This window comes from Peromyscus leucopus, chromosome 6 (genome assembly GCF_004664715.2).
Source record: "Peromyscus leucopus breed LL Stock chromosome 6, UCI_PerLeu_2.1, whole genome shotgun sequence".
Lineage (NCBI taxonomy): Eukaryota > Metazoa > Chordata > Mammalia > Rodentia > Cricetidae > Peromyscus > Peromyscus leucopus.
This window is the reverse complement of record NC_051068.1, coordinates 53,916,371-53,943,016: the sequence shown is the minus strand read 5'-3', so window position 1 is coordinate 53,943,016 and position 26,646 is coordinate 53,916,371. Positions and strand designations below refer to the sequence as shown.

At 34.5% G+C, this 26,646-nt stretch overlaps 1 protein-coding gene across 4 annotated transcripts in view; it reads right to left on the bottom strand.

Annotated features, from left to right (window-relative positions):
• The window catches only part of Fstl5 (follistatin like 5), a 567,974-nt gene that overhangs the window by 85,833 nt on the left and 455,495 nt on the right, over positions 1-26,646 (bottom strand). For 2 of the 4 annotated variants that reach the window (XM_028867183.2, XM_028867182.2), the window contains exons 10-11: positions 22,817-22,951; positions 5,611-5,637 (exon numbers count right to left, since the gene is read on the bottom strand). In XM_028867183.2, coding sequence (XP_028723016.1) covers positions 5,611-5,637; positions 22,817-22,951 — 162 coding nt within the window. The remainder of the gene's footprint in view (positions 1-5,610; positions 5,638-22,816; positions 22,952-26,646) is intronic. The other 2 variants (XM_037206672.1, XM_037206671.1) reach the window with 1 other exon arrangement.

The window sequence follows — 26,646 nt, the reverse complement described above, 5'->3', positions numbered from 1 at the left end:
ATTTACACCTGTCCATGCTGTCTAGGGATACTATGTACTCATGTAAAACTGTCCTGGCAACATACAAACCTGACTTGCAGCTCTTACATATTCATGTCTGCATGCCTGGGAGTCTATAAATTTGTCTAGGCACCCATGTGTACATTCTTATCTATTCTGAGAGAGTAAACACCAGTTCTGGGTACCTACAAGCTTATCCACACCTGTCCTAGGAGCTTACACACCTGCTACAGGCCCCCAATACTCATGTAGTCTATTCTTTGTGGATTCAGCCTCTGCTTATATTCACTATACTCAGCTCTAACCCCATGGATCTTCCTTTTCTAAACTGGGTGATCAGTTTATTTTTCCAATTATATTGTTTACTTCTAATTTATTCAGCCAACTTATATTTTACACAGTGCATGATCTTAGAAGGATGGGGGATGATACTTAAATCTTGATAAGTTGAAAAGTCAATTGTTGGTTAAAATGCTTAACTTCTCAAAATACCCATAAGGTCTAAAGTAATTCATTTAAATTTTAACAACAAAAATTGACTAAGAATTTTCATGTTTTTCCATTGAGATCACTGCCAGTCTGCCAAGTTCACTATCAGGCTTTGTAGCCATAGAGGAACAAAATAAATTTCCTCATTTATACAAATATTTGCCTATGGAATTTAAAACATATTTAATCTTGTAAATCTGGTGCTACTAAATGTAAAGTCACACATTTTGATGTATAGAATCATATCTCTTTTATTTTCATAATTGAAAGAGAAATATATTGAAAGATTAATTCTGACTTTATGGTTTTTATACATAGTATGTTTTTCTTGTAGCACATAGATTTACATCATGCAGTAACTCATATGGCTTGAAATGACTATAGATTAGTTCAACAATGATCTGTTAATTATATTACCAAAGAATACCTCATTAAAAGAAGATATTCCTGAACAGTAGCAGATATGACAAGACCTACATGCAAGCCATAAAAAATTCCATAAGAAAGAATTCACTCATTGTCAGCTTTAAGCTCTCTCTCTCTCTCCCTATATATATGTATATATGTGTGTGTGTGTGTATACCTTTGTGTAATATAAATTTCATGTACATATAACAAGGCTTAAAAATATTACTACTTTTTATTTGTATTAGTAAAGCCTACACGTAGACACTAGCAGGATTTACATATGCTATACATTAGTAACCATCAATTTAATATTATTGGTTCCTGTATATTGCTGTTGAAACATATCAATCAAACATAAACAAGTCACACTGTGGCGTCTGTCTGAATTGTGCAGAAACCTCTAATGTACTTCATGTTTCTTACTATGCTCTCTCAATTTTGAGTGAGTAGCCATCTACCTTGAGCTGCTCCTGATGACTCCCATGATGAATTAGAGCACATGTGGAACAGACAATTAGTTATCATCCAGATATCTGCTGATTTTCTTGAACTATTTTCATCCCTCACCTCTCTTTATACTTCCATTATGTTGTTTGTTTGTTTGGATTTTTTTATCCTGTTTTTTACATAACATGCTCAACGGGATCCCATTCTGAGTTACTGAACTGATTCAATTTCTGAGTTGAAGTGTCCTTTAAAACACATAATTTATCCAAATCACACATGTAAGCCTGCAACTGTATTTCTTACCTTTAAAATGTGAATTCACATTAGTAATTTTATAAACCATAAAACATATCCCAGTACACCAGTCACAAGTAAAATATAAATAAATATCTTTATCTGAGATTTACTCTGTTTTCTTCATTTTAATTTTCTTCAGTAGAAATATATTCCCTAGGTGTTTATGAAATCATCGTGAAAACACTCACTTTTGGGCACATAATTATAATTGTGAGATCATTGCCCATATTGGATTTAGAGGTAAGAAGTATAAGGCACAGCTATTATGAGAATTAAATGATATTGAGGGGTACATAATTAAAAGAATGATTGGCAGACAATAATATTTTAAGAAGCAGTAAATGTTGAGAATTTAATGATGCTATATCTCATGGAAAGGTTGAATGCAGGTAAGAAGTCTGTTCATCACTGTATTCATTTTTCCTCAAACCTAATTGGGTTCCCTGTTCTGTGTTAAACTTCTGTCTTCTCTACTATATCCAATTTTATATCTTCTTTCCCAAGAATTCACGAACCTACTAAAATTTTAATTTGATTTTCTAGTGGAACATTTCTCATACTTTGTCCCCACAGATTTCCCCAAGAGCTTTCTGTTCATATTCATGTGTAGTAAAATGCCATTCACATTTTCTAGCTCAATCTTCTACAAAGACAGTGTGTTGTTCTTGAAGGCTACCAGATGTGGTGTCATTTGCATCTTTAACAATCAATTCATAAACAGGTAAGTAAGCCAGGACCTGCTGTTGAGCCCATCACAAAAAATTGGAAAAATATGGAGAAAGTTCAAGTCTACTAATTACTTTTGAAAACAATATTTAAAACAGTGCTGTATTCTTTAGGTAACATTTTGACTTCCTTTTATAACTAGGACTGAACCCGGGGCATTTTTCATTCTAAGTACCTGCTCCAAAGCAAAGCTCTCCCTTACCTCATAAGTAACTCAAACAAGTTAACCTCTACATACCCAATGTTTTTTCAAGTTCTAATACATACATTCATATTAGAAATAGTATTTGTAAACAATATATACTGCTGTAAAGGCAGAGGGGTCCTGATTTTCAGAATAAGGAATAAATAGTCCTATTGTTTTTAATTACACTGAATTTTATTGGGTGTCCAATGTTATAACACATTACAAACACCCTGGAATTCAGTGAAAGCTTCTGCCATTCAAGTTCTAATATCTCTCTCTCTTTTTTTAAATTTTCTATACGTTGATGGAGACAAACACATGTATCATGTCTTTCCCAAATCAATTGTTAATCTAGCTGTTAATCTATAAATTAGTTCATGCTTACCTTAACTCCTTTGTATTCTGCTTTCTTTCTACACAGAGTGTATAGAAGGCACAGAAATAATTTTATACCCTCTAATGAGTAGATGTATTTCTGATCTATACTGAACATTTAATACAATACTAATGTACTGAAGGACTATGGTTGCAGTGTGTACTCGTATCTAACCCCTGGGTCAGGACACCAATAGAGTGATTTTATACCCTGTTAACTATGATATTTATTTTAAACAATACATACATTATGAAATTTGTTCTAATACAACTTGAGTCATTTCTGGATATTGGGTGCATATTTAAACCAATATAAAAAAGAGTCTTGTAATAATACTTTTTTGGATTAAACTGTCAAATGGCCTTAGTATATATAATATGATCAGTAGCAACTTTAAGTTCTATGATGATTTGCTAATCAAAGGTATATCAGTGGATTTAAAAAGTTACAAAATATTTACTTAATACTATCTTTCCACTTTTCAATGGCTATTAATATATATTTGCATGCATATATATATTATATATATGCAAAACTTTCAGTATACATTCACATGTTAAAAACAAAATCTCATTTTTAGCTAAAACTTTAATATGGACAGTTCTAGCCTTGACTAGGATATTTTCTTTTGTGTTTTCAAATGTTACCATTATTTGTATCATGGTTTTGCAGCTAAATATATCTTCAGACACTGGAAACATTCATATTAATTCATGAAAATAATGTCTTTGTGTTATGCTTACTAAAGTAACATTTGCTTATATACAAAGCCCTGGGTTCAGTCCCAAAAATAACAGAAAATATATCTTGCTTGTTGTTTCATTTTTTGCTGTAAAGACTTTTGGGGATGATGGCATCCTGACTTTTACAGACACTAATAGTACAGAAGTATGTACCATCTTACGACCAATGCATCAGCCAGAATTATTTACATTACTGTCCCTTTCAGTGTCTGTCTGAGATGAGCCAGTGGGTGGATAATTATTATACTAATATTACATAATGATTGTGAATTGATTGTTATAAATTAATAATTCTAACACTTATAAAAGTTAAAATATATGAACTTTTTCATGTACTTTAGGTTGATTTCCATATCACAGACTTGAAGAGGGAGTGATCAGCACATGGGGACGAATGTTATGAAAAGTTAAGTGATAAAACAATTCATTTAATTTGTCCAACAGTCAACCACCAGAACCAGGCCTGTGATCCCTGATCTCCTGCTCAGCAGAAGTTATACTCTCCATCGCAATGATAAATTAAAATAAATATTTTAATGGTCAGAGAAATAGGTTTTGCTCTTAAGAGGACATATGGTATAAAGAAACACTAATAGACATGTCAATGCAGGTTTTGGCATAAATGAGCTATGTACATTGGAAGGTGAAATATTCAAGTGGAGTAAAAAGGTGATGTGGTCACACTAGAACTGCTTCAGTAATAAGTTACTAGAGAAGATCATGAAGGAGGCTTGGAGAGCTTAAGGTAGAAAGTCAGAATGCCTTCTCTTTGGCAAGAGAAGTGAGAAGACCATTTTCCTCAGTCTTTTTGACTAGAGAAGAGGACAACAAAAATCGTGTTCCTGAGTTATATTGTATAACATTTTTTTTCAATGCTGTCTACTATTCAAAAGCCAAGAGCAGCCTTACTGAGTATTAGTAAGAGCTATAAGTATTTTAGAAATAAATATGAAGACGATACAAAGTGGCAGTGAAACTATTTGAATTATGCTTAAACTTAGTAACTAATTTTTCTGAAAAATATAATCATTTCGTAAGACAGTTGTATAATTATTCTTATACTATGGAAAGTATGGTAATTTCAATTGCTTTTACAGTTTTAACCTCTTTTAAACTTTGAAAACCACTTAAAATATTTTTTTTTTTGGTTTTTTGAGACAGGGTTTCTCTGTGTAGCTTTGTGCCTTTCCTGGATCTTGCTCTGTAGACCAGGCTGGCCTCGAACTCACAAAGATCTGCCTGCCTCTACCTACCTGAGTGCTGGGATTAAAGGCGTGCGCCACCACCTCCCGGCCACTTAAAAATATTATAATGGAAGTTTCTGACTATTTTAATGAATCAAAGTGACCTGTAGTGAAGTAGTAATTGCTATGTTTTACATTCACTTAGGGGTGTGTGTGTGTGTGTGTGTGTGTGTGTGTGTGTGTGTGTGTGTGCTTGCTTGTGTGTATGGCAAAGCATGCAGAAGGAGGCAAGAGGATAATCTGTAGAAGTTGGTACCAGGCTTTGCTGACTCCCCATGTGGGGCCTTACCTTTTCAGAGGAGGAAATAAAGGGTGGGTTGAGGGAAAGGCTGGTGAGGGAGCGGGAGGAGGGAAGAAAGGGGGATCTGTGGTTGCTATGTAAAATGAATAAACAATTTCTTAATAAAGAAAAAAAAAAGAAATTGGTTCTCTCCTGTTACCCCATGTGTCCCAGGATCAAATTCATGTTTTCAGGTTTGGTTTCAAGGGCCTTTACCCACTGAGCTATTTGCTGTCCTATTCAAGTGATAAATATTTCAATAGCACCAGGTTTATAGTAGAAAATTGGAGTACAATAAAAAAAATCTTGAGTCAAAGTAAAAATAAGCCAAATATTGAAACAAATGAGTCTGCAAATATAGTAAAATCAAGCCAAGAAGCCAGAACAATATAAAATATAATTTAATTCGGTACCTTCTTCTCTCCATAATATGTTAGCTACTGCAGCATGTCAAAGAAAGAAAGAGAAGAGAAATACAAGTCAGGAGAAGTTAGTTGACTAGTGATAAGAATACCTGCTATCGAGGTCAAACTCTAGAAAAGAAAGCGTCTGTGTGTTTTGAGGTGTACTTGAAAGGCCTCCAAGCTCAGCAAGTGGTGAAAGCATGAATGGGTGCACAGTTTTGAAATAGCCTAGTTATTGGAACACAGACTTTGTAACAGACTAAGACCATTTTTACATCCCTAACAGAGGATAGCTCAGTTGGTTTTTTTTTTTTATTATTACACATTTAGAGCAAATATTGGTAGTTAAAACTATGGAATCAGTTGACAATTTAAAGTCACCAATAAAAAAGTTATAATTTTCCCTGTTTTTACAATATGTAATATTCTCCCACAATGGGAACTACCTGTAATGAAGCATCAGTCTAGAAGATAAGGGATCCTGAACATAGTTTGCACTTATTTTTATGTAGTACATTCATTCATTGGTCCAAACCAGACATGATGATAATATATGTAAAAGTACTTTGCTGATTTCAGGACACACTGAAAATCTGTGAAGATAGGTTTATTAAATATTAAATAGAGACTAAACCAATAGCCATTTAAAAATTAGAACAGCATTAATGGAAAATGCCATTTAACTTTTTAAAATCTGAAGTTAAGAGTCTTTACAATTTTGTGAAAAAAATACAATATAAATTAAAAGAATTGTAAAATAATAGAAATTGCTTACATATATAATTATTCTCTGGGTGTTGACACTTATTTTTCTTAAAGTAAGTCAACATAAGTGTGGAGCCAAAACCACACATTTCTGTCTTGTTTGTTTTAGTGAATCAGTGTCTCACATTATAGCCTTGACTGGCCTGAAACTGATCAGGTAGCCCAGGCTGGTCACAAATGCTCTGCAGTCTGCCTGCCTTGGATACTTGCATGTTAGTATTACAAGTATACCACATGTTTAGCTAAAAATTTCTACAAGAAATGGGAGTTATGTCAAGTCACAAGCATTCAATAAGAATACACATAAAGTGAGTCTATCAGGGCAGTTATATAGGAAGATACAAAATACATAATGATAGATTCATATTCACTTCTGCAAGGACTAGAAGACACACTATAAGATCGTGTTCATGCCTGAACAGTATAGCATATTGGTGGCTTCTTGTTATACAAAAATGTGGGCACTGTGTTTATTAAATGTACATTTGTTTTTTAAGACTGGGACAATGAATATGATATAGATAGAAACTGTTCAGATATTACAGAACTTTAAAATGTATGTAGCAGGAATTAGAAGTCAGCCACTTAGTACCCACGCCCTGTGATTAATACCACAATGTGTATAAAAACAAAAAATAAACCACTTTGACTCTAATTACTCAAGTCAAATAATCAAGACATCTTCCTTTCACATTTTTTCATTGCTTTTTGTTGACATTCGTATGAAATATGCATAAGTAGATAACAATGTTTGTGATCCATTCATGACTATGTAATACTGAAATAAAAATTTACAGCATGCTTATTCAATTACATTAGCATATCTAACCTGGCCTTCAGATGGTACATTTTTGTAAGTTTCAGATATGAACTTCTACTATTTAAAATGTATTTTGTTTTTGCCCATTTGTCAGTCTAAACCTATTGCATGGATTAGAGGCTAGCACAAAGTGATGGAGCATCTCAAACCCATTAGTCATAAAGACATGTAAAGTGTGTATATCCTTGCTGTGGTATCTACCTTTTATTTAGCTAATTCCATTAATACATGTTCCTCCAATTGCTGTGGGGATTTTTTTTTTTTTTTTTTTTTGGTTTTTCGAGACAGGGTTTCTCTGTGTAGCTTTGCACCTTTCCTGGAGCTCACTTGGTAGCCCAGGCTGGCCTCGAACTCATAGAGATCCGCCTGGCTCTGCCTCCCGAGTGCTGGGATTAAAGGCGTGCGCCACCAATGCCCGGCTGCTGGGGGGATTTTTAAAGCTCGCTTTAATTTTATTTTTAAGTTATAATTGCATCATTTTCCTTTCCGTTTTCTCCCTCCACCCCTTCTATATACTTGTTCTTGCTCTTTTTCAAATTCATAGCATCTTTTTCATTTGTTATCCATGTGTATGATAAGTCAGAGATTGTATAACTAATTGGTTTGCTCTTCTCTGAGGAACTTTTTCTGCCAAGGGATTTGCTGTATGTTTTCAGCAGCAGCACCAATAACTGCTTGTGGAATTCCTCATTGAGTTGCTTCAGGGAGATGATTACTGCTATCTGACTTTGCACAAACACCTGTGAACAAAACTTATTGAATGTTTAAATATAAATTACAGTACATGAACAAACTTGAAAATTAGTGATCTGAAAACATGTTTCCAAGTAGTATAAACAAATATCATACTCATATGCCCGCATTAATCCTATAATTATGCAATAATTTATTTATTTATTTGGAAATTTATTGGATACTTATATATTAGAATGGTTTTATTTAGCCGTATGTACATATGGATAGTATATGGATACACACATTCAAACATGGGAAACATGTCCTCCAAATCTTTGTAAAAATATTTAAATGTTTTTATTTATGTGTGTGTGAGTGTGTGTGTGTGTGTGTGTGTGTGTGTGTGTGTGTGTGTGTGTGTATGTGATGTAAATTCAAGTATGTATTGGGCAAATGAAGACATCAGAACCTTAAGAACTGGAGTTAGACATGATTGTGTTCTGCCTGATATGGGAATTGAAAGAGCAGCAGATGGTCTTACCATCGAAGCCACCACTCCTGCATGTATTGTCTCCCAGGATGTACCTTTTTTTTTTTTTTTATACCAACTCCTATACCCAATGCTATGTCTTCCTGAATCTCCTACCAGAGTTCTTCACCTAGCATATTATTAGTGAGTGATTTCTTTGTTTCATTTTAATATAATCTTATTATATTACCTATAGATACCCTGTCTGTAAATGAGAGTTTAGATTAAGAAAAATATTCACATAACCTGATGAAAGACTTAAATTATTTGGTATCATGACATAACAGTTATCATTTCTTATCCATTGGACAATAAGGTTTTTAAAATTGTAGACCTCACAGTTCAGTACTTGGTTAGTAAATAAGATTGTTTCAGAAGATAATAAACACATTCAATTGAAAATGCAGATTAATAAGGCAGATACCAGACCTGGTAACTTAATACTCTATTATTAATTCTTTTACTGGTTTGCTGTACTTTATATATTATGAGCCTGTGATTCTCTTTTACTGAGACAGGGTTTCTTCATGTAGTTTTGGTGGCTATCCTGGATCTTGCTTTGTAGACCAGGATGGCCTCCAACTCACAGAGATCCACCCAGCTCTGCCTCCCAAGTGCTGGGATTAAAGCCGTGTGCCACCACTGTCTGGTGAGCCTGTGCGTCTCTTTAAAGTGATTGGTCTCACACTGATATTCTCTATGAGGAAGTGCATTTGCAGAGTTGGAATATTATAAAAGCAACAGTAGTAAGACAGTTAATGACATAACACTGCACTGTAGTGCAGAACTGCTGTTTCCCTTGTCTATGCCTGCATATGCTTTCTGGGTTTCACCTCAGCATGTCTGTTCCTTGCCTTTCTCCTTGTCTGAAAGCCTACAGTTTTTTGCCACTGCAAGACATTTTTTTTATAAAGTGCATTTGTGTGAGCATAACATTTAAGCTAAATGTCTTATTGTCTGCTTTCCTACTAGATTTAAGAAAACGACTTAACATTTACATTAGCAAGTAAATGTAAAAAGACAAGCTTAAGATAAAAAATTTAATGTATCTAAAAATCTGTATGGTTAGCATTATAGAATGTGAAATTTCTTTGAATGTACATATGGGAAATGAAATGAGTTGTTTTTAAATGCCATTTTTAGGCTAGAAACTATATTAGCTATGTCAAGTTCACTGCCTGCCATATGCTTGATTCAAAGACCCATTTAAAGGAAACTAATTTTCTTTTTACCCTGAATGAAGGCAATTCCCCAGTTGCTAGAGTCACAACCTGTGTTTTATAATAGCAGACTAGGCCATGGTGTCCAGAGTCTTTATTAGGAGGTGATCATAAAGTGGCCAGGAAATGATAGCCCCAGGTTTAAACTGATGAGATGGGACAATCCAATTATTGGGTTGGGGGGTTGTAATAGGCAGGAACTAAGAAACTATTCCAGAAAATGGAGAATAAAAAGAACAGACACCTTAAGATTATACAACAGATGGTTCTGTGAGGTATAAGGTAGACCCTGGAAAAGAACAGTCTGTGCAAGTCAAGAGAGGTGTCCATGATAGAGTGTAAGTCATCGACTGTCTAATGTAGGCTTTCAAATACTGAATAAGAGTCCATCACTGACCACTGTATAATGTCAGCTTAGTGTTCACAGAAATTTAAAAATAAAAAATAATTCAAGCAAGAGAGAAAGTCTACTACTGGCAATTAAGTGCCTGTGATAAATCCCAAATGAGGTGAGAGCTGTTGCTTTGTGAAAGTATTAAAAACCACATGATACATAGCATCACCTCCAAGTAAGCATACAAAATACAGAGGCAATATCATGGTTGTTTCCAAAAATGATTAACTTACTGGTTTAGAAAAAAAAAATGTACTAAGTAGCATTGGTATGGCTGGGCAGGTCCTGGACTGCAGCCTCTTAATGAATTGTGTGGCATTAATGTGGTTGACAGGGTTGAAGCCAGCAGTCTATAAAGTATTATGGGGCATCAGCAGGCATGGAAGTCTCCTAGACAACATCCTATCATGAACCACTCTCACCTGGAAGGCTGAAAGGGGTTGCAGAGTTAGATTTTAAACAGGCTCACTGAGAATACTGATAACTTTATTTTTTTTCCTGTTAAGAGATTTTCTATTCATTTTACATACTAACCACGGATTCCCCTGTCCTCCCTCCTCCCACCCACCAGCATTCCCCCCAACCCACCCCTCATTCCCACCTCTTCCAAGTCAAGGTCTCCCATGGGGAGTCCGCAGAGCCTGGTACATTCAGCTGAGGCAAGTCCAAGCCCCTCCTCCCTGCAACCAAGGCTGCACAAAGTGTCTCACCATAGGCACTAGGTTCCAAAAAAGCCAGCTCATGAACAAGGGACAGGTCCCAACCCCACTGCTTGGGGGTGAGCCATCCGATCAATGTTGGTATCTTGATGCTAGATGATGGCAAGTGGTCTGAATTCTTCACTGTCCCTCTGGTCAGGGCTATACAAGTGTTCTCCCATTCTGGTAAGGAGCTTCTTCTAGAATGAATTTTCTGAAGCTCTCAGGCATAGGTCATAATGCCCCTATAGCCTGCCTTAAAATCATTTTCTTTTTCCAGCCTACACAACTGAGACTTTCCCGCCTCTGTGTTGCACGTGACTCTAGGCTAAGTAAGATAGAAGACATTAGGTAAGTAAGTGTTCGGCAAGTCACCTTGGACCTAACTATTCTTAGTACAAGAAAACAAAATTTAAGAATACTTTTTAGTTAACACCCACCAATCCCTACCACTAGCACCCAAGCTCCCCAAACATGAAAATTCTGAGTTCACTATTGTCTGGAAGTATGAATGAACTTTCATAATCCATCACTCAACTAATTGCTTAATGTCATGCAATAAATGCTAACATTAGCATTGTATTGGTGATTGATTATAGATAAACTGGGAGAAATGGTGTCTTTTAATTTGATTATGTACCATGTCATCATGTGACAGAAGCCAAGTGATTTCATCTTTGTTCTTCCACTCTAGAAAATACACCACAGTAGTAATCAAAGAAGTAACATAAAATGATTATAAAATATCTTCAGTACTTGGCATGTAAACAGTTGTTAGAAGTTACTGTCTATGAAGACATATATATCACAGAAAAAAAAACTAAAGATGATCAAACTAATAAAAAAACCTCAAAAGTGGAACACTGTAGAAAATTATATTGCAGTCCAACAATGTGTCCATGTCTATTTCTTATCAGCCAAGAGATAAAATTATCAGAAAAAACAGAAGACCAATTGGGTATTTATTAGCTTATATGCTAATTAGTAAAAATAGAAAATCTCTGTTTCTCTAAAACTGTTGCACGTACTATATGATTTTATAAAAGACATTTTTTTCTAGTTTTAGACAGGGTTTATATGTGTAGCCCCGACTGTCCTGAAATTCACACTGCAGACCAGGCTGGTCTCAAACTCAGAAACTCAGAAATCTGTCTCCTCTGCCTCCCAAGTGCTAGGATTACAAGCATGAGCCACCATTACCTGGCTATAAAACACCATTCTTCATAACACTATTTATTATTAATCATGTATTTCAAGCACCATGTTACTTAATATATCTTTAACTGCAAAATTAATATAGTTATATAATAATATAATTTTACATACAGGCATAATTATATAAAAATTGAGTCAAATCAATATCTTCTTTAACGGTAATGGACATCTTTAAAAGTGATTTATCAAGATAAGTACAGATTGTTAGATATTTCATTCAGGAAGTTACAAATTATAATTTCAAAACAAATAATTTAGTGATGCTTGGCCATTCTGGCAAATGCAATTTATACTTTAGTAAAATTAGCTTAACATTACACTTAAAAAATAGAACAGATATAGATACAAGGTCAACAAAACCTGAGCAGAATAATCTCTGATGTAGGTTAGAAATACTGCTTCTGGAATCATTAACAGATACAGATAATAACTAAAATACCTGTGGTATCACACTGAGAAAACTGTGCTCATATGGAAGAAAAAAAAAACATGTCTTATAAAAAAGCTGACTCTAAGGTAACCCTGATGAACTTCATCCTAACTTATATTTGAAGAAAAATGTATTTCAGGGACTCTGAGAAACAAAGAGCTAGCATTGGCTTTATGAGCATCAAATAAAACAAAATTTCAAAGTCTTTAGAACAGTGTTTAGCACAAACACAATTCATGAGTATATGTATGTGGACACCTATAAGTACAACACATTTGCATATGTATAGATACTAAACATATTTTAAGGAATAAAATGTACACAGAAACATTATTAATGGTAAATCCTTTAACTTGTGATGAAATATCAAGAAACTTGAGGCAACAACATGGTTTTTTTTTTTTTTTGGTTTTTTTTTTTTGTTTGTTTTTTTGCAATAACTGCGGATAGGCTCTGGAGTAGAGGATCTATGTAAACTGTGCAAAGCCTTAGGTTCCATTTATAATACATAGAACTATTTAAATAGAATCATCTAGATTTTCTAGATGGTGTACAGCTGCTTTCTCAGCACTGAGGAAGCTGAGTCAGGGGAACTTTAGTCACTTGTAAGGCCAGCCTTACCTATTGAAAACTACCTGTCTCTAAAATTGGAAGACAGGAAGGAAAGTTTGGCAGTATAGCTCAGGGGCAGAAGTCTTGCAAGCATGCATGAACTCTGAATTTTGTCACTAGTACCAAACTGGGTAGGGCTATTAGTATACAGTACGTCAGGGAAACGTGGCCTTCAGCAGAGCCGTTAGTTTCCAGTTGATATCCAAGAGGACAACACCGTAAAGCTGTAAAGCTCCACAAACCACTATATTGAGATTGCCTAAGTAAAAGTGCAGGAAAAACTGGCCAAAGTCAAAGTCAGTCATGGAAATTTTAATACAAGGTGGCCAAAGCCAGGTCAAGCTTAATCTACATATATTAATAATCAAATTACACATGAGTTTTAGAGGTGACGTTCTAAGCATATGGAACATTAATATCTAAGATCGAATAAAAAGAAGACACTTCTGTCCCACAAATTTAAATAGCAACTTAGAGGCTGTGGTATATATTATTATCTCTTGTCTTTCCCTTTGAACTATTAATGCTCCTGCTAAGCTAGACCACTACTTCTAATTGTTTCTCTAGAAAAATGGATGTTGTAAAAGGGCCAAAGGAACATCCTCCCCCATTCTTCTGTAGTCTGTGTTGCACCTCTGCACTTCCTTATTCTGTATACTCCCCAACAGTAGCGTCTGAACTAAGAGGAGAACAATGCCAGCTGCTCCATGCATTATCCCAGCCAGAAAAGGATCAGAATAAGCAACAGCGGCAGTGATGCTCTGGCAGTTGCCATTAGGGGGGACAGACTGGAAAGGAAGGGGGTCAAAGATTCTTAACAGAGGAAATGCAGTGAGAGCAAATACACTCCGTCAGCTAGTGGTGTGGAGAGAAGTTTCAAGAAAAAGAACGCTGGTTTCTACTGCAGTGGATTTCAGTGCAGCCGCATGAAAGCACAGACTCTAAAACAACATCATTATCAAGCATGATGAGTAAGATGTAAAGAGCACTTGCTCTTCTCTTTAGGTACATACTTTCTTAAAACAATATATTTCTCATACTCACACCATCAGAACAATGTAACACAAAAACTCAGAGCCAGCTATTGGGGTAAATTCTGAAAGATCAGAGAGACAGAACAAGCCACAGCTCACCTCACCTCGCCAACTTCTCAGCTGATCCTGTTTCCTCAGACTGAAAGCCTCTGTGTCCACATCCAAGCTTAAAAGCCTCTAGTTCCTGGTCCTCACACCTTATATGCTTTTCTGCTTCCTGCCATCACTTCCTGAGATTAAATGCAAGAGCCACCATGTCTGGCTGCTTTCCAGTGTGGCCTTGAACTCACAGAGATCCACATGGATCTCTGCCTCCCAAATGATAGGATTAAAGGTGTGTGCCACCATTTTCTGGCCTCTTTGTCTATCTAGTGGCTGTTCTGTTCTCTGACCCCAGACAAGTTTATTAGGGTCAATATTGGGGGACACAAATGACCATAATTTAATAAAACTATACATCTTATGTTTGTGAAGTACATTTTAAATTTCAGAAAGAATGTGCTGTTTAAACATAAACCACAAAAACTTAGTTACTTTGAGCAGTAATAAAATAAGATTTAAAATAAAATATTAAACAGTTGCTATGCCTTTTAAAATTGGATCAAATAATTTATAAAACACTATGCCTTAAATATTTTGATATTAAGTACAAAATAACTAAATTGCTTTTTTTCTTTAAGAGTCTCATATCCTAAATATATTGTTGACAGTTTTATTCATGTAGCGGTTTCTATCCATTATTCAGAGCAGAGTAATAATGATAATTGCAACCATGTGAAACATCTGAGTTCTTTGTATATGCTAGACACTTCCAAGGTTTTCAGATCCACTGGAGAGTCATTCCTACAAATATCTTCAATGATGTGAACTTGTGTCACAGTTAAATCTAAAAATGTAAAATAACATAATCAAAATCTAATGGAGGAAGTAAATAGTTGGAATTAATGCAATATTTTGAAAGTCAGAGGATGAGTTGGCCAGCCACTTTTCTTGGGTATTACAAAAAATACTTCTAAGTAAAGCTCTGTAGCCAGAAGTATCCCTCACAATTTTTGTCCAAGTCACATAGGTATGTGGAAAGTTGCAGGTAGATGATCTCCTAGGCTTTGTCACAGTAGGCTCTTTATGGTGGAAGAGTAGCTTAAAGTTCACAATGAACTAAACAAACATAAGAAGCCTAAAGACAAAGATTTAGTCCCTGGTTATATGTATGTGCTTATATTTTTATGAAGAAGTACTCTTGTAAAAATATTGATTTTCTTCTCAGAACCCCGAGTAAGCTAATAAAGCAAATTGTAGTATGCTTTGTGAAAATCATATTATGCCAAGCAATCTTTAGAAGGTAACCCAACTGCATACTGTTAACCCACATTATTATATTCCATCAGGGAGGTGTAATGAGTTTCTAATACATATTTTTCCCCTGAGATTTAACAGAAAACACAAAGAATATCTCTCTTACCATGATGGAGATTGAAATTTGGCTAACTCATACTTAGATAATAAAAAGAAATGCACAAGTGCTTGATATATATTAAAAATAAATTCCAGCAAAACAAAAGAAACCTTGCTTATTTTGATAAATCTTAGAAAAGGCCTCAAAGATAAATATGCTGAAGAATGGAAGTCATTTGCAGCATAAAGCATTCATGCCTTTCTCAATGTTACCTATTCGAGTTATGCTGTTCAAAAAGCCCAATGATTAGTCTATTTTAACCATGTCTTGTGAATTACAGGTGATTATTTTGTGATAATATTACAGTGTGATCCCAAAGTTGACTTAATGTAGAATGTACTTCATGTTTCTTCTCTAGCTTGAATTTTCTCCTAAGTCTCTAACCCAATGGGGATATTGTACAACACATTACAATTGTTTTCTTTTACAGTGACTTACCACAACTGGCTTATGTGACTATCATGCATCATACTATATACTTGGTTGTTATAAATATAACCTGAACTAAATTTGAGCTTTTTGAATGTTGAGAAATTATTTATAAAGTTAACTAAATATCAAAAACACATTTGTTACTAACAGGTAGAACCGTGAACAAACCAATGTTTTGTTTTCTGTAAATATTTTATTCTCCTTAAAATGAAAGTTTTAAATGAGAATCTAAATTTTATGAGTGCTTATTTTTTAATTGCCAATTAATAAAGAAATGGTGAAGTCTGTGGTGATATATTGTGTCCAGCAATATATTGTGCACCCTAATAAAGCTTATCTGAAGATCAGAGCATAAAGCCAGCCACTTGATTAAACCTAGAAGTCAGGCAATAGTAGCACACACCTTTATTCCTAGCATTCAGGAAGCAGAGATGCAGATGGATCTCTGTGAGTTCAAGACCACATTGGGGAATAGAGCCAGGCATGGTGACACATACCTTTAATCCTAGCACTAACCATAGAGATCTGGAGGTCTATATAGACAGACAAAAAGTGATGTAGCTGGTCAGAGAGAGGAAGTGAGATGCAGAACAGAAAGACATGTATGTGTGGGTATACAGGAAATAGGTCTCTTTGGCTAAGGATTTCCAAGTAGTAAGAATGTTTTTGCTGGCTTCTTTCTGCTTTTCTGATCACTCAGTTTTTGCCCCAATATCTGGCTCTGAGTTATTTTTATTAATAAGATTGTTTAGCAATTTGTCTTACAGAAGTCTGAAGTTTAATAATTCATCCAATTTACAGGGTAACCAGTTTTATAGACATTTATATGGCACAAATCATGCAGGCATTTCATAGACAGTAGCAGAAGGATCATAGGTTTGAGACCAGATTGTTCCTCAGTGAGCTCAGACCTTATTACTCCTCCTCCTATAAACTTTACATCAATCAACTTATTGATATTGTGAAGAATTTATATAAGTTAAATCAATTTGTTTGTAATGAAAATTTGAAAAAAAAAATCCCAAGGGAGGTGCAAAATTACAGCAAAACGTCAGACCATATCATTTTCTTCCTCAACAGTGCCTAAATGCAGGCCAACCCCATAACTCTACCGTGTGTGATTTCTGAATGTGAGGAATATGCAAACTCAAATCCGGAGGATTTTGCCAATGCTATTTGCAAGGGTGTAAACGTGAGAGTGGCAAGAGCAATCTGCACTTAGTCCTGCTCCCCATGCCCACTGATATTTGGATCAACATTTCAAATTTTGTCATCTTGTAGAAGTGAAGTGGCGCTACCCTTTGACTGTATGGCAAGTTTCTTTTATAAATGAGGGGTATGACAATGTGAAGAATGTTCATTGGAAGTTTCGGCTTCCTCATCTCTGAAATGTCTTTGAAGACTACAGGTGAGTTCCCATTTAGGCTGTGTATTCATATGTATCATATGTGTATTTATTTAGCAGAATATTTCCCATGCATTGTGTTACTATATCCCTTGGTAATTTTTTTTTCAGACACAGTAGCACACAGTTGTAGTCTATGGACCACACAGCCCGAGGAAGATGATCACATGAATACAGGAAGTGGTGTCTAGTCTGGACATCAACCCTATCTCAAAGACAAATGCACAAATAGCAAAAAGGATAACATACTGTTAATATATCTACCTTATTTTCTCTGACATTCCATTATTTATTATGGAAGATAACTGAAATTACATTATGATATTATTAATAATATAATTATAATTAGTAAATAGATGTTCCAAGCACCTATGTGCATATACACAGACTATATTCTTTACTTGACTTTACTATATTATTAAAATTACAATGTACATTTTTTTCTAAAGTATAATCTCCATCTTATGAAGTCAGACTATATCTAGGAAACATTTGGTTTCTAAATGAATTATAACATGTTAGAAATAGGAACCTAAATATTTCACCTATGCATTGTACAGATTTACTGTTCAAAATGATAGGAATGAGCATAAATACACTCCTGAGAGAGACAGTGATCGACATGGAGAAGGGCCAATCCACTGGGGATATAACTCATGCATGACTTAGATGTCTTTCTAGAAATCTAATAACAACATTTCATGTGTAATACATGTATTTAAACAACCATGTAGTTGTAAAATAAGGATGCAGAGTAATCATCCTGCTTGGCACGTTTCCCGTAATATATTCTTATCAGAATCAGAGATAATGGTGCACAGCCTGGGGTTTGTCCACATTCATGAAAATATTTCTACTCACCACAGTCACTATGTAAAAATGTCACAGGCCAAAAGGACAGGAATGTACAGTCTGAGCTCTCTGCAAATGTTTAATAAAAACATGTGCCACAGGTTGACATTTCAACACTCTGAGGAAGTGTCTCATTCTAACTTCTCACCCTAATCTGGCTATGTCAAAGACACACACACACACACATTTTATTTTCTCTCTGTGTATTTACATTATATCTCATTGATTTCTTTTTCAGATAACCTTCAGAAAATTATGAAAAAATTGTGATTGTACTGTTTTAAAATTAAGCACATAGTTATTTAACCAAAGTTCACTAAGTTTAATGTAGGTTTTGAAATTATAGAATCTCAAAAGAAATACCACCATTATATCAGTAAAATCAACAAAAATTTAATAGATTTTATAAAATTATCTAACTATGGTTGTCATTAAAAATTCTCAATAATTTTAAAATACAAATAAATAAACATGAGGTTTATTTATGGTATCTTATCAGAATCATTTTATGACAATTTTATTCTATAATATCTTTTGGAGTATTTAAATGTAATTTCAGTACACATACTTTTTCTGTTCATGAAACTTTATATGTCTTTAAATAGAAATGGATATAGACTTACATCATTAATTTTCATAATAACAGTGTGTCCTACTGTAAAGCTTTACACATTTATTTAACTAATTTATTACTGATGGATATTGAGGTCCAGTAAATATAATAACTAGGACTTATTGTTCTTATTTATCTTTTAATTTTTTTTCAAAGTTTACACAGAGTATTTTATATTTAACAATGCCACTATTCAAAAGTTAATTTAGCTAGCATACCTAAATTTATGTAAATAAAATATGTCATTGAATAATAATTGCACTTTGTGTAATAGAAAACCTTAAATATATAATACATGCATATAAACTTGAGTGAATAAAATTAATTACATCAGGTTTCATCTTTATTTGTCATAAGCAATAGTGATTTCTAATTGCCCACAATTGCTATAAACTTACCAATTTAGTGACATTCGGATACTCTACCATATTACAGGACCAAGTACTAACCCACATATTAGTAATAGATTAAATTAATACAATTGGAAATAGCATTATTTTTTACTACAAGTATAAGCTTCAGATATTTAATGATGAGGCTGGTAATTTCAGCATGAGCTGGTCAATAGATGAAAAGATTTATTGTACAATTTACTTCATGGATGTGATAATGTTGGGTAAATTAAATAGCATAAATATTTTAAGTTATGTAAGAAAATTCTATAGAATAATAAAACCTTGTAAACCAAATTTTCATAGTAAACTTACTGTTGAAACATTTATGACAAATATAAAACATGTAGGTTTAGAAATTTCCCAACTGAAATGTGCATTTTTCATTGTACTTTAAAACATTATTAGTGTAGATTTCTATTCAATGCTATTTAAAATACTTAGTCAGAAGTAACATTTCACTCCTATTAGCTTATTTCATTTGCCCACATAGGCTTATTTCTATTTGGCATTTGTCTGAGGCACTGAGCACCAAGCAGTGAGCACCTCATTTTACCATTTATGACAGGCTTTGCCTACTCCTCACTAGTCTTTATTACATTTGTGGACCATGAAGAAACAAATAATAAGCTGAGGACTATTCTACCTATCTTCATTTTTGCTTGATCACTTCTGAATTTACCTCCACTTGATACATTATTTTCATGCAGACATTCACAATATTTCATTGAATCCATACAACTTTCCTTTTATACATTTCTCCTTTCTTACAAATGGCTCATTGCTGTGCTTGCAATATCAGAATTTGCACTGATTCCAGGTTTTCATTGGCATATTCAGATAAGGCCATGCTTTAAGACCTTTAAAACGTCCTTCTTCTTCTAGAATAAACAAATACATCATTAAGACTTTGTATATCATGGATTATGAGAGCTTGCTGTTCTCAGAGAGAACCCGAGTTCAGTCCTCTATAGCCATTTGGGGCAGCTCACAAGCAGTTTTGTAACTCCACCTCCAAAGGATCCAACTCAGGCTTCAGACTACTGTGGGTATCTGTACCATCATCCATATCAGTGAACATATTCATGTATAGAAAAAAACAAAACAAATACATACATATACATATATATATATTAATGAAATTAAAATCTTCAATATTTTTAATTTTTGCACAAAATAACTTGCCTTTTGCCATATATTTAAATGTTTGCAAGTTAAATGAAGGTTATTGGAATTTTACATAATCATTATCATCTTAACGTCACATGCTTAAATTATTTACTCAAATCTTATTGTAGAATTTAACCCATTTAATACATTCTTGTAGTGTGCAAAGATGTTAAAATTCCTACAGGAATTCCTAATATAAGAATAGCCAAAACTTTCTATGGAGAGAGGCACAGGGAATGTAGTGAGGGAACTGTTCTATAGCAATGCATTTGTAGATAAAATGTGAAGGACCAATGCCAGAAGAGAATACAGATTTAGAACAGGTCTCTGACAACTTTAGAAACACTATGACCCAGCATTACAAATGGCAAAGGAAACCCTTTGGCAAGTGGTACTCAGATGAACGGTCATATACTTTTATAACTAATTTCATTTCTAAAAATAAGTGTTCTCTTCAAGAATCTTAAATTTTGTTTCATAATAATAAACTTTAAAACAAAAAATATTAACTCATGTTATCAAAGAAAGCCTCTCTTGATGTATTTAACTTATATAAGGATTCTTGTGATAATCAAATATTTACAACTGTAACCATGTGACAACGAAAAAGGAAAGAATACATAACATATAGATCATCATGCATATATATTATATTTAGACCACAATGTGCTATTATAACAAATTTGTATCCAATATTTCAGCATGTTCAATTAGCTGTATTAACCCCATTTCTTACTAAAATTCTGGCCAGCTGTGATGTAATGCTTGCTTGGTTTTATGTAGCCAGTAGCTTAGATACTTCCCATGGAAGACAGATTGCTCATCATGCACTTTAACCCTGAAGATGAGTCTACATCAGCTGAGCTCTACTGGGAGTGAAGATGTGGAAAGTGTTTGCCAAAGGCAAGATGTTTTCTTATAAATAGCATGTGTCCTTTGTCTAAACCCACACATGTGCCTCACACCATTCTCTCCTAATTCCTACTATATGCACCACACAGCCCTTTAGCCCTATATAATAGCTAATATAACTTCCATAACTACTTTATAAAATGGTATTTATATCAACATCATAGCACTGGAGAGAAAAATCAAAGCAATGAAGCCAAACATTATGAATACAATCATAAATAACAAATACAAAGCAAGTTTTCAGTTACTTATAATTAAATTTTAAGAAAAAAAAGTTAAGAAATGATAGCTGTTTGGAAAAACAAAAGGGATAAAGAAATTATGAGTTTGTTTAGGTTAGCAAGTTGGCTTTCATTTTTACTTTTATGCCTTAAAACTTATCTATTTAAATATTCATTTATATTGACGATTGCTCTTCCCAGAAAAACTATAGAAAAACTTGGGCTGATTGGCAAGTCTGGGCAGCCTTCTGATGATTCACTGGTACTTACCTGTGATCACTGGTGTAAGAGTGGGTAACATGACTATTTTGAGATGTTTCTACATTCATCGAAATTAGACTCAGAGAAATAGGCCCCAAATGAGAGGTCCAAAACATCAGAGACTATCAAAATTGACATTAGTCAAGGAATGATCAATGAACGAAGGTGACAACCTGTTCAAATACACACATTCTAAGTCATCACACAGCCAGCCACACTATGGTAAATGTGAGCAGAATATCAAGAAAAATCTATGCCTTTGCCTAGAGGAGTTTACTTAATAAGAAACCTTCAGCTCTAGCACAAATGTGTTGTTTTCATCATTCCCTTTCTGTGTCCACTGTTATGACACAACAGAATGAGTAAAATTAAAAATATTGCATCCCATATCATAGAATAGAGATAAATAAAAATGTCATCGTGACCAACAATTTTAAAAAAAGTTTAAACTGGAGGAAACTCTAATTAGCTTGAGTTCACCACTACCCAAGAATGCTAGAACTCAAATACCCATTGGAATATACAAATGTGTACACATGAAATAAGCTTTCAGTGTGTATGTGCAGTCCACTTTTATCCTAACTCCGAGGGATGACCATACGGCACATGTCAGGATGACAAAGGATTTTCATTGCTAATGGACACTGGGGCAGGGAGGCTCTGCGGCAGAGGAGGTCACAGCACAGCTGCTGCTTCCATGGCTGCTGCGCCTCTGGCAGGCTCAGAAAGAGGCTGAGTTAAAACCGTCCATAAACACACTGATGATCATTTGAGGACATTACATTTTACAAACGGTGTGGAAAAGGGACTTTACAAGGATTGAAATTCTCACATGAGCACACAGGAAGTCAGTGTCTGGAACATCTTATGTACATTGGTGCGCTGATGCTCGAGCTGGAGGGAAAATTGCGTCAGTTGTCAGACATCTTCAAACCTATTTTGAGTAGTTTAAGGTTTTTCTTGTTCATGAACACAGATTTTCTTTTTTTTTTTTATGTTCTGTGCCTGTCACAAACTACAAGGACAACACTATAATATGTGCAATGTGCATGTGTGTATATGTATGTGTGCACACACATGTGTTGGGGGAGGGTGGACTCAATACATACGGGTCTTCCTGGCAGAATCTTCCACAAAAAGGGAAGAGATGTCTTCATCCACGCCTGCTTCATTCCTAGCAATGCACGTGTATGCTCCAGTATCTTCATAGCGCACATTGCTTATGTGGACCTCACTGCCATTTGCTGGGAACAGAAGGCAAATGCAACTTGTAAACTACAGTTTCAGTTTTGGTACTGTGCATTCTGATTACACAGGCAAACAGCTCACTGAGCTTGTCCTAATTAAACCGTTTCCCTTCCTTCCCCCATAATTTGGAGATATGCCAAATTACTCCAGAGGCTCTCAAGTGTTTGTGCATTGTGTTGTCACTCCATTGATGAGAGCTTACCACCAGCAAATGCAAACACTCTACGTTTTATAGCCTTTCCTTTTCCTACAATGCATATGAAATATTTCTTATTAGTAACTATCATCTTCTTGATGTATTTATATTTAAAACCCAATCTATCAACTAAGATTTTTTTTTTTAGAACAAACAATAGCAATCTTGTTCACTTATAGAAACACATATGAAAAATCACTGGCATGGATTGAGTGTATTCTATCAATAAGTCTATCATCTCATTTATGGGAATCCACTGATATGAATTAAGTGAATTATATCAACATGTCTATTGTCTCATTAAGGAAATTTACAGTGTACCACTGTCACTTAAGCAACCTTATTAGATATTTGGAAATATTAGAGAAAGAGAATAGGGAGATAATAACATGGTTATCTGAAATTTCCACAAAAACTTACCTTCAACTATAATTAAGATATATAATCACTGTAAGTACAAAATTTCAAATATTGTTGAGAGAATATTTTAATCAAATCCTTAAATAATAAGTTGAATCTTCCAACACCAAAGCCAAAGTGTAATTAATCATGTATGACATGCTGGACAAATGCTAGAACCTTCATATATCTTATCATGTAATCTATACAAATGGCATTTCATTACCAGATGAAGAGCCTTAGATTCATAGAATGAATTCTTACAAGTACTCAAGTAAAAGGGCTTGATTTTTATGAAAACGTTGTACTTCCAAACTCGTGTTCTCTTGCTATCATGAGTTTTGATTTCTCTTTTCCCTTTTATGTAGATGTCTCTCTGGTGTCTGTTATCTATGCTCCATGTTGCTCAGTGACAAAACAACATATAGTGGCTTAGAACACAACTCTGTGGCAAGTGAATGACAGGTAAACTGGTGTGGTTGAATTAGAGAAAAAAGTATTGGTTGAGACAGAAAGATTGGTGAGAAGGGGAGAGGGTGTCTTCTCCCACAAAAGCCTATCCGGAAATGTTGTTTGAAATTGAAATGCCTCCATAGGCTCATGTGTTTCAACACTTGGTCCCCTGAAGGTGCCACTGTTTGGGAAGTTTGTGTATCCTTTAGGAGGTAGACACAGTCTAGGGGAAATGAGTCACTGGAAATAAGCCTTGGTGTTTCATAAAATAGGTGCATTACCTGCTCACTCTCTAGTACCTAACTAGGAAAACAATGTGGTCAGCCAAACTCCTGCCATCATGCCTTTGTTGCCATGGAATGTATCTCTCCAAGTGAAAGACAGAATAAACCCATCTTTGCTTACTGTTATTGTCAGCTATTTTGTCTCAAAAAATGAGACAAGTTACTAATACAGGTGAAGACACTTGACTCAACTTGTCTGCCTGAGTGATTGAGATCAACAACACTTCTATTTGCCTGTAGAGTCTCTGCCAAAAAAAAAAAAAAATCAGTGTCGAGCAATTCTCCAAGGAGGAAATGATAATAACCAAGGTTTACTTCTACCTCATGTTATTTACTAATTTCAATTTTCCTTCATTATTTTTAATTTTGTATTTTTGCTGTGAAGATGTTGTGTAGCTGATAGTGCATCTGAACAAGGCTTCTAATACTGCCCTTCCTTTCTCTGTCCCTATCCTACACTGTTTTCTCTGGCATTTCTTATACCTGTGACTAAATATGTTTTCTTATTCATTCACCCTTATCCTTTATCCCCAATTTTCCATCTCCTCCTAATTGACTCTTGTTTGGTGTTGTTGTTTTTGTTTTTTGTTTTTTGTTTTTTGAGACAGGTTCTCTCTGTGTAGCTTTGAGCCTTTCCTGGGACTCACTCTGTAGCCCAGGCTGGCCTCAAACTCACAGAGATCTGCCTGCCTCTGCCTCCCGAGTGCTGGGTTCAAAGGTGTGTGCCATGACTGCCTTATTTGTAATTATTCATAATCTGAAAGTCTTTGTAATTTTCTGAATATCTGTGGGGTAAATATAATAGTTTTTAAAATTTGCTATATATTATTTGGCTTTTCTTATTTTCCTAGAATTTTAAGGTTCATCATTAAATTATTTATTTCAGATCTCTCAGTTTTGTTTTTTCATTTTGGTGTGTGTGTTTGTGTCTATGTCTCTGTAAACACTTAGAACTATAAGTTGTCCTCTCAAAACTCCCTGTTTCTTGTTCTGACAAATTGCCCTATTTTAATTTAATTACACGATATTTAAATTTGTTCTTCAGTTTACTCATTGACTGAAAATTATTGCTTAGTCTCTAAACATGCTTATAGTTTCTGTTGTTGATTTCCAGTTATACTTTAATCTGATAATAGACAAGGATTGTTTTTAATGCTAGCCTTATGACCTAGAATGTGATAAATCTTAGAGAAGCTTCCATGGATCACTGAGAAGAGTATGTATTCCATGTATAGTTGAACATTGTGTAGATAGCTATAAATTCAGTTGACCTATGTTATAGTTAAGCTTGGAAGCTTCTTTGTGGTCTTTCATTTTTTAGGAAATATCTGAAGAGTGGAATATTGAAGTCTTCCACTTTTGTCTATCATTCTAAGCAAATGGTTTTGATTTCTAAATAATGAAATAAATGGAAATGATCAGGAAGTAATACTTAAACTTCCTGCTGTCAGTAAATCATTAATAAGGATACCCAGAAGAATCACAGAGGATGGGGTCTCATGGCCCTCTTTCTTACTGATTTCTATGATTCTTTCTGCATCATCACTTCTATCCTACCTCTTTACAATATTCCCCACCAATCAATAACTTTCCAGCAAGAGACTGCCTTTTCTTAGTCTTTTTTTTCAAAATCTGTAATTTTTTTTGTATATAATTCTTCATTATCATTTATAATCTCACCAAAGAGAATGTTATTGATGCTCTTCTTAAAACAACTTCAGGTCAAGCTGGATGATGACCCAGCACAGGGATGCACTTCAAGTTTCTCCTCTTTGTTTTCTATGTATCTGGCACTGCAGAATATGTCCCTCAATTTTACTTTTCCTATTTCTTCTGTAGTATCACCAAGTCTTGTCTCCTTCTTGAAGTTTAATATTCTTCTACCAAATATCTGCACTTGTATGCTACTAAAATGTCTGTGCTATGTGCTATGGTAAGATTTTATTTTTCTTCATTCATATATTACCCTATAATACATAGTTATTCAGACCAAGCACAGGCTTTGACCTAATGCACAAATGCTAAAGAACATATCTGGATAAATAAATGACTAAATAATCATAGTATCAAACTACAGTCACAAACTACAACAGTGAATAACACTTACATTTTTCCTTTTAAGTTGTCCTTCCTACACTTATCTAAAATTTGTATTCATTTTTCTCAAAGCTACCTATTCACATTTATAATTATAATTGAAAATAACTATTTTTCCTGGAATTCCAATTTTTATGTTGCAGACTGGAATGAACAACTCATACAATTTATCTTCTTGATATTCCTGCAAACAGACAGATACATGTATGTATAATTTAGGTTAATGTCACAAAGGTAGGGCAGGAGAGAGGGATAACTTGCT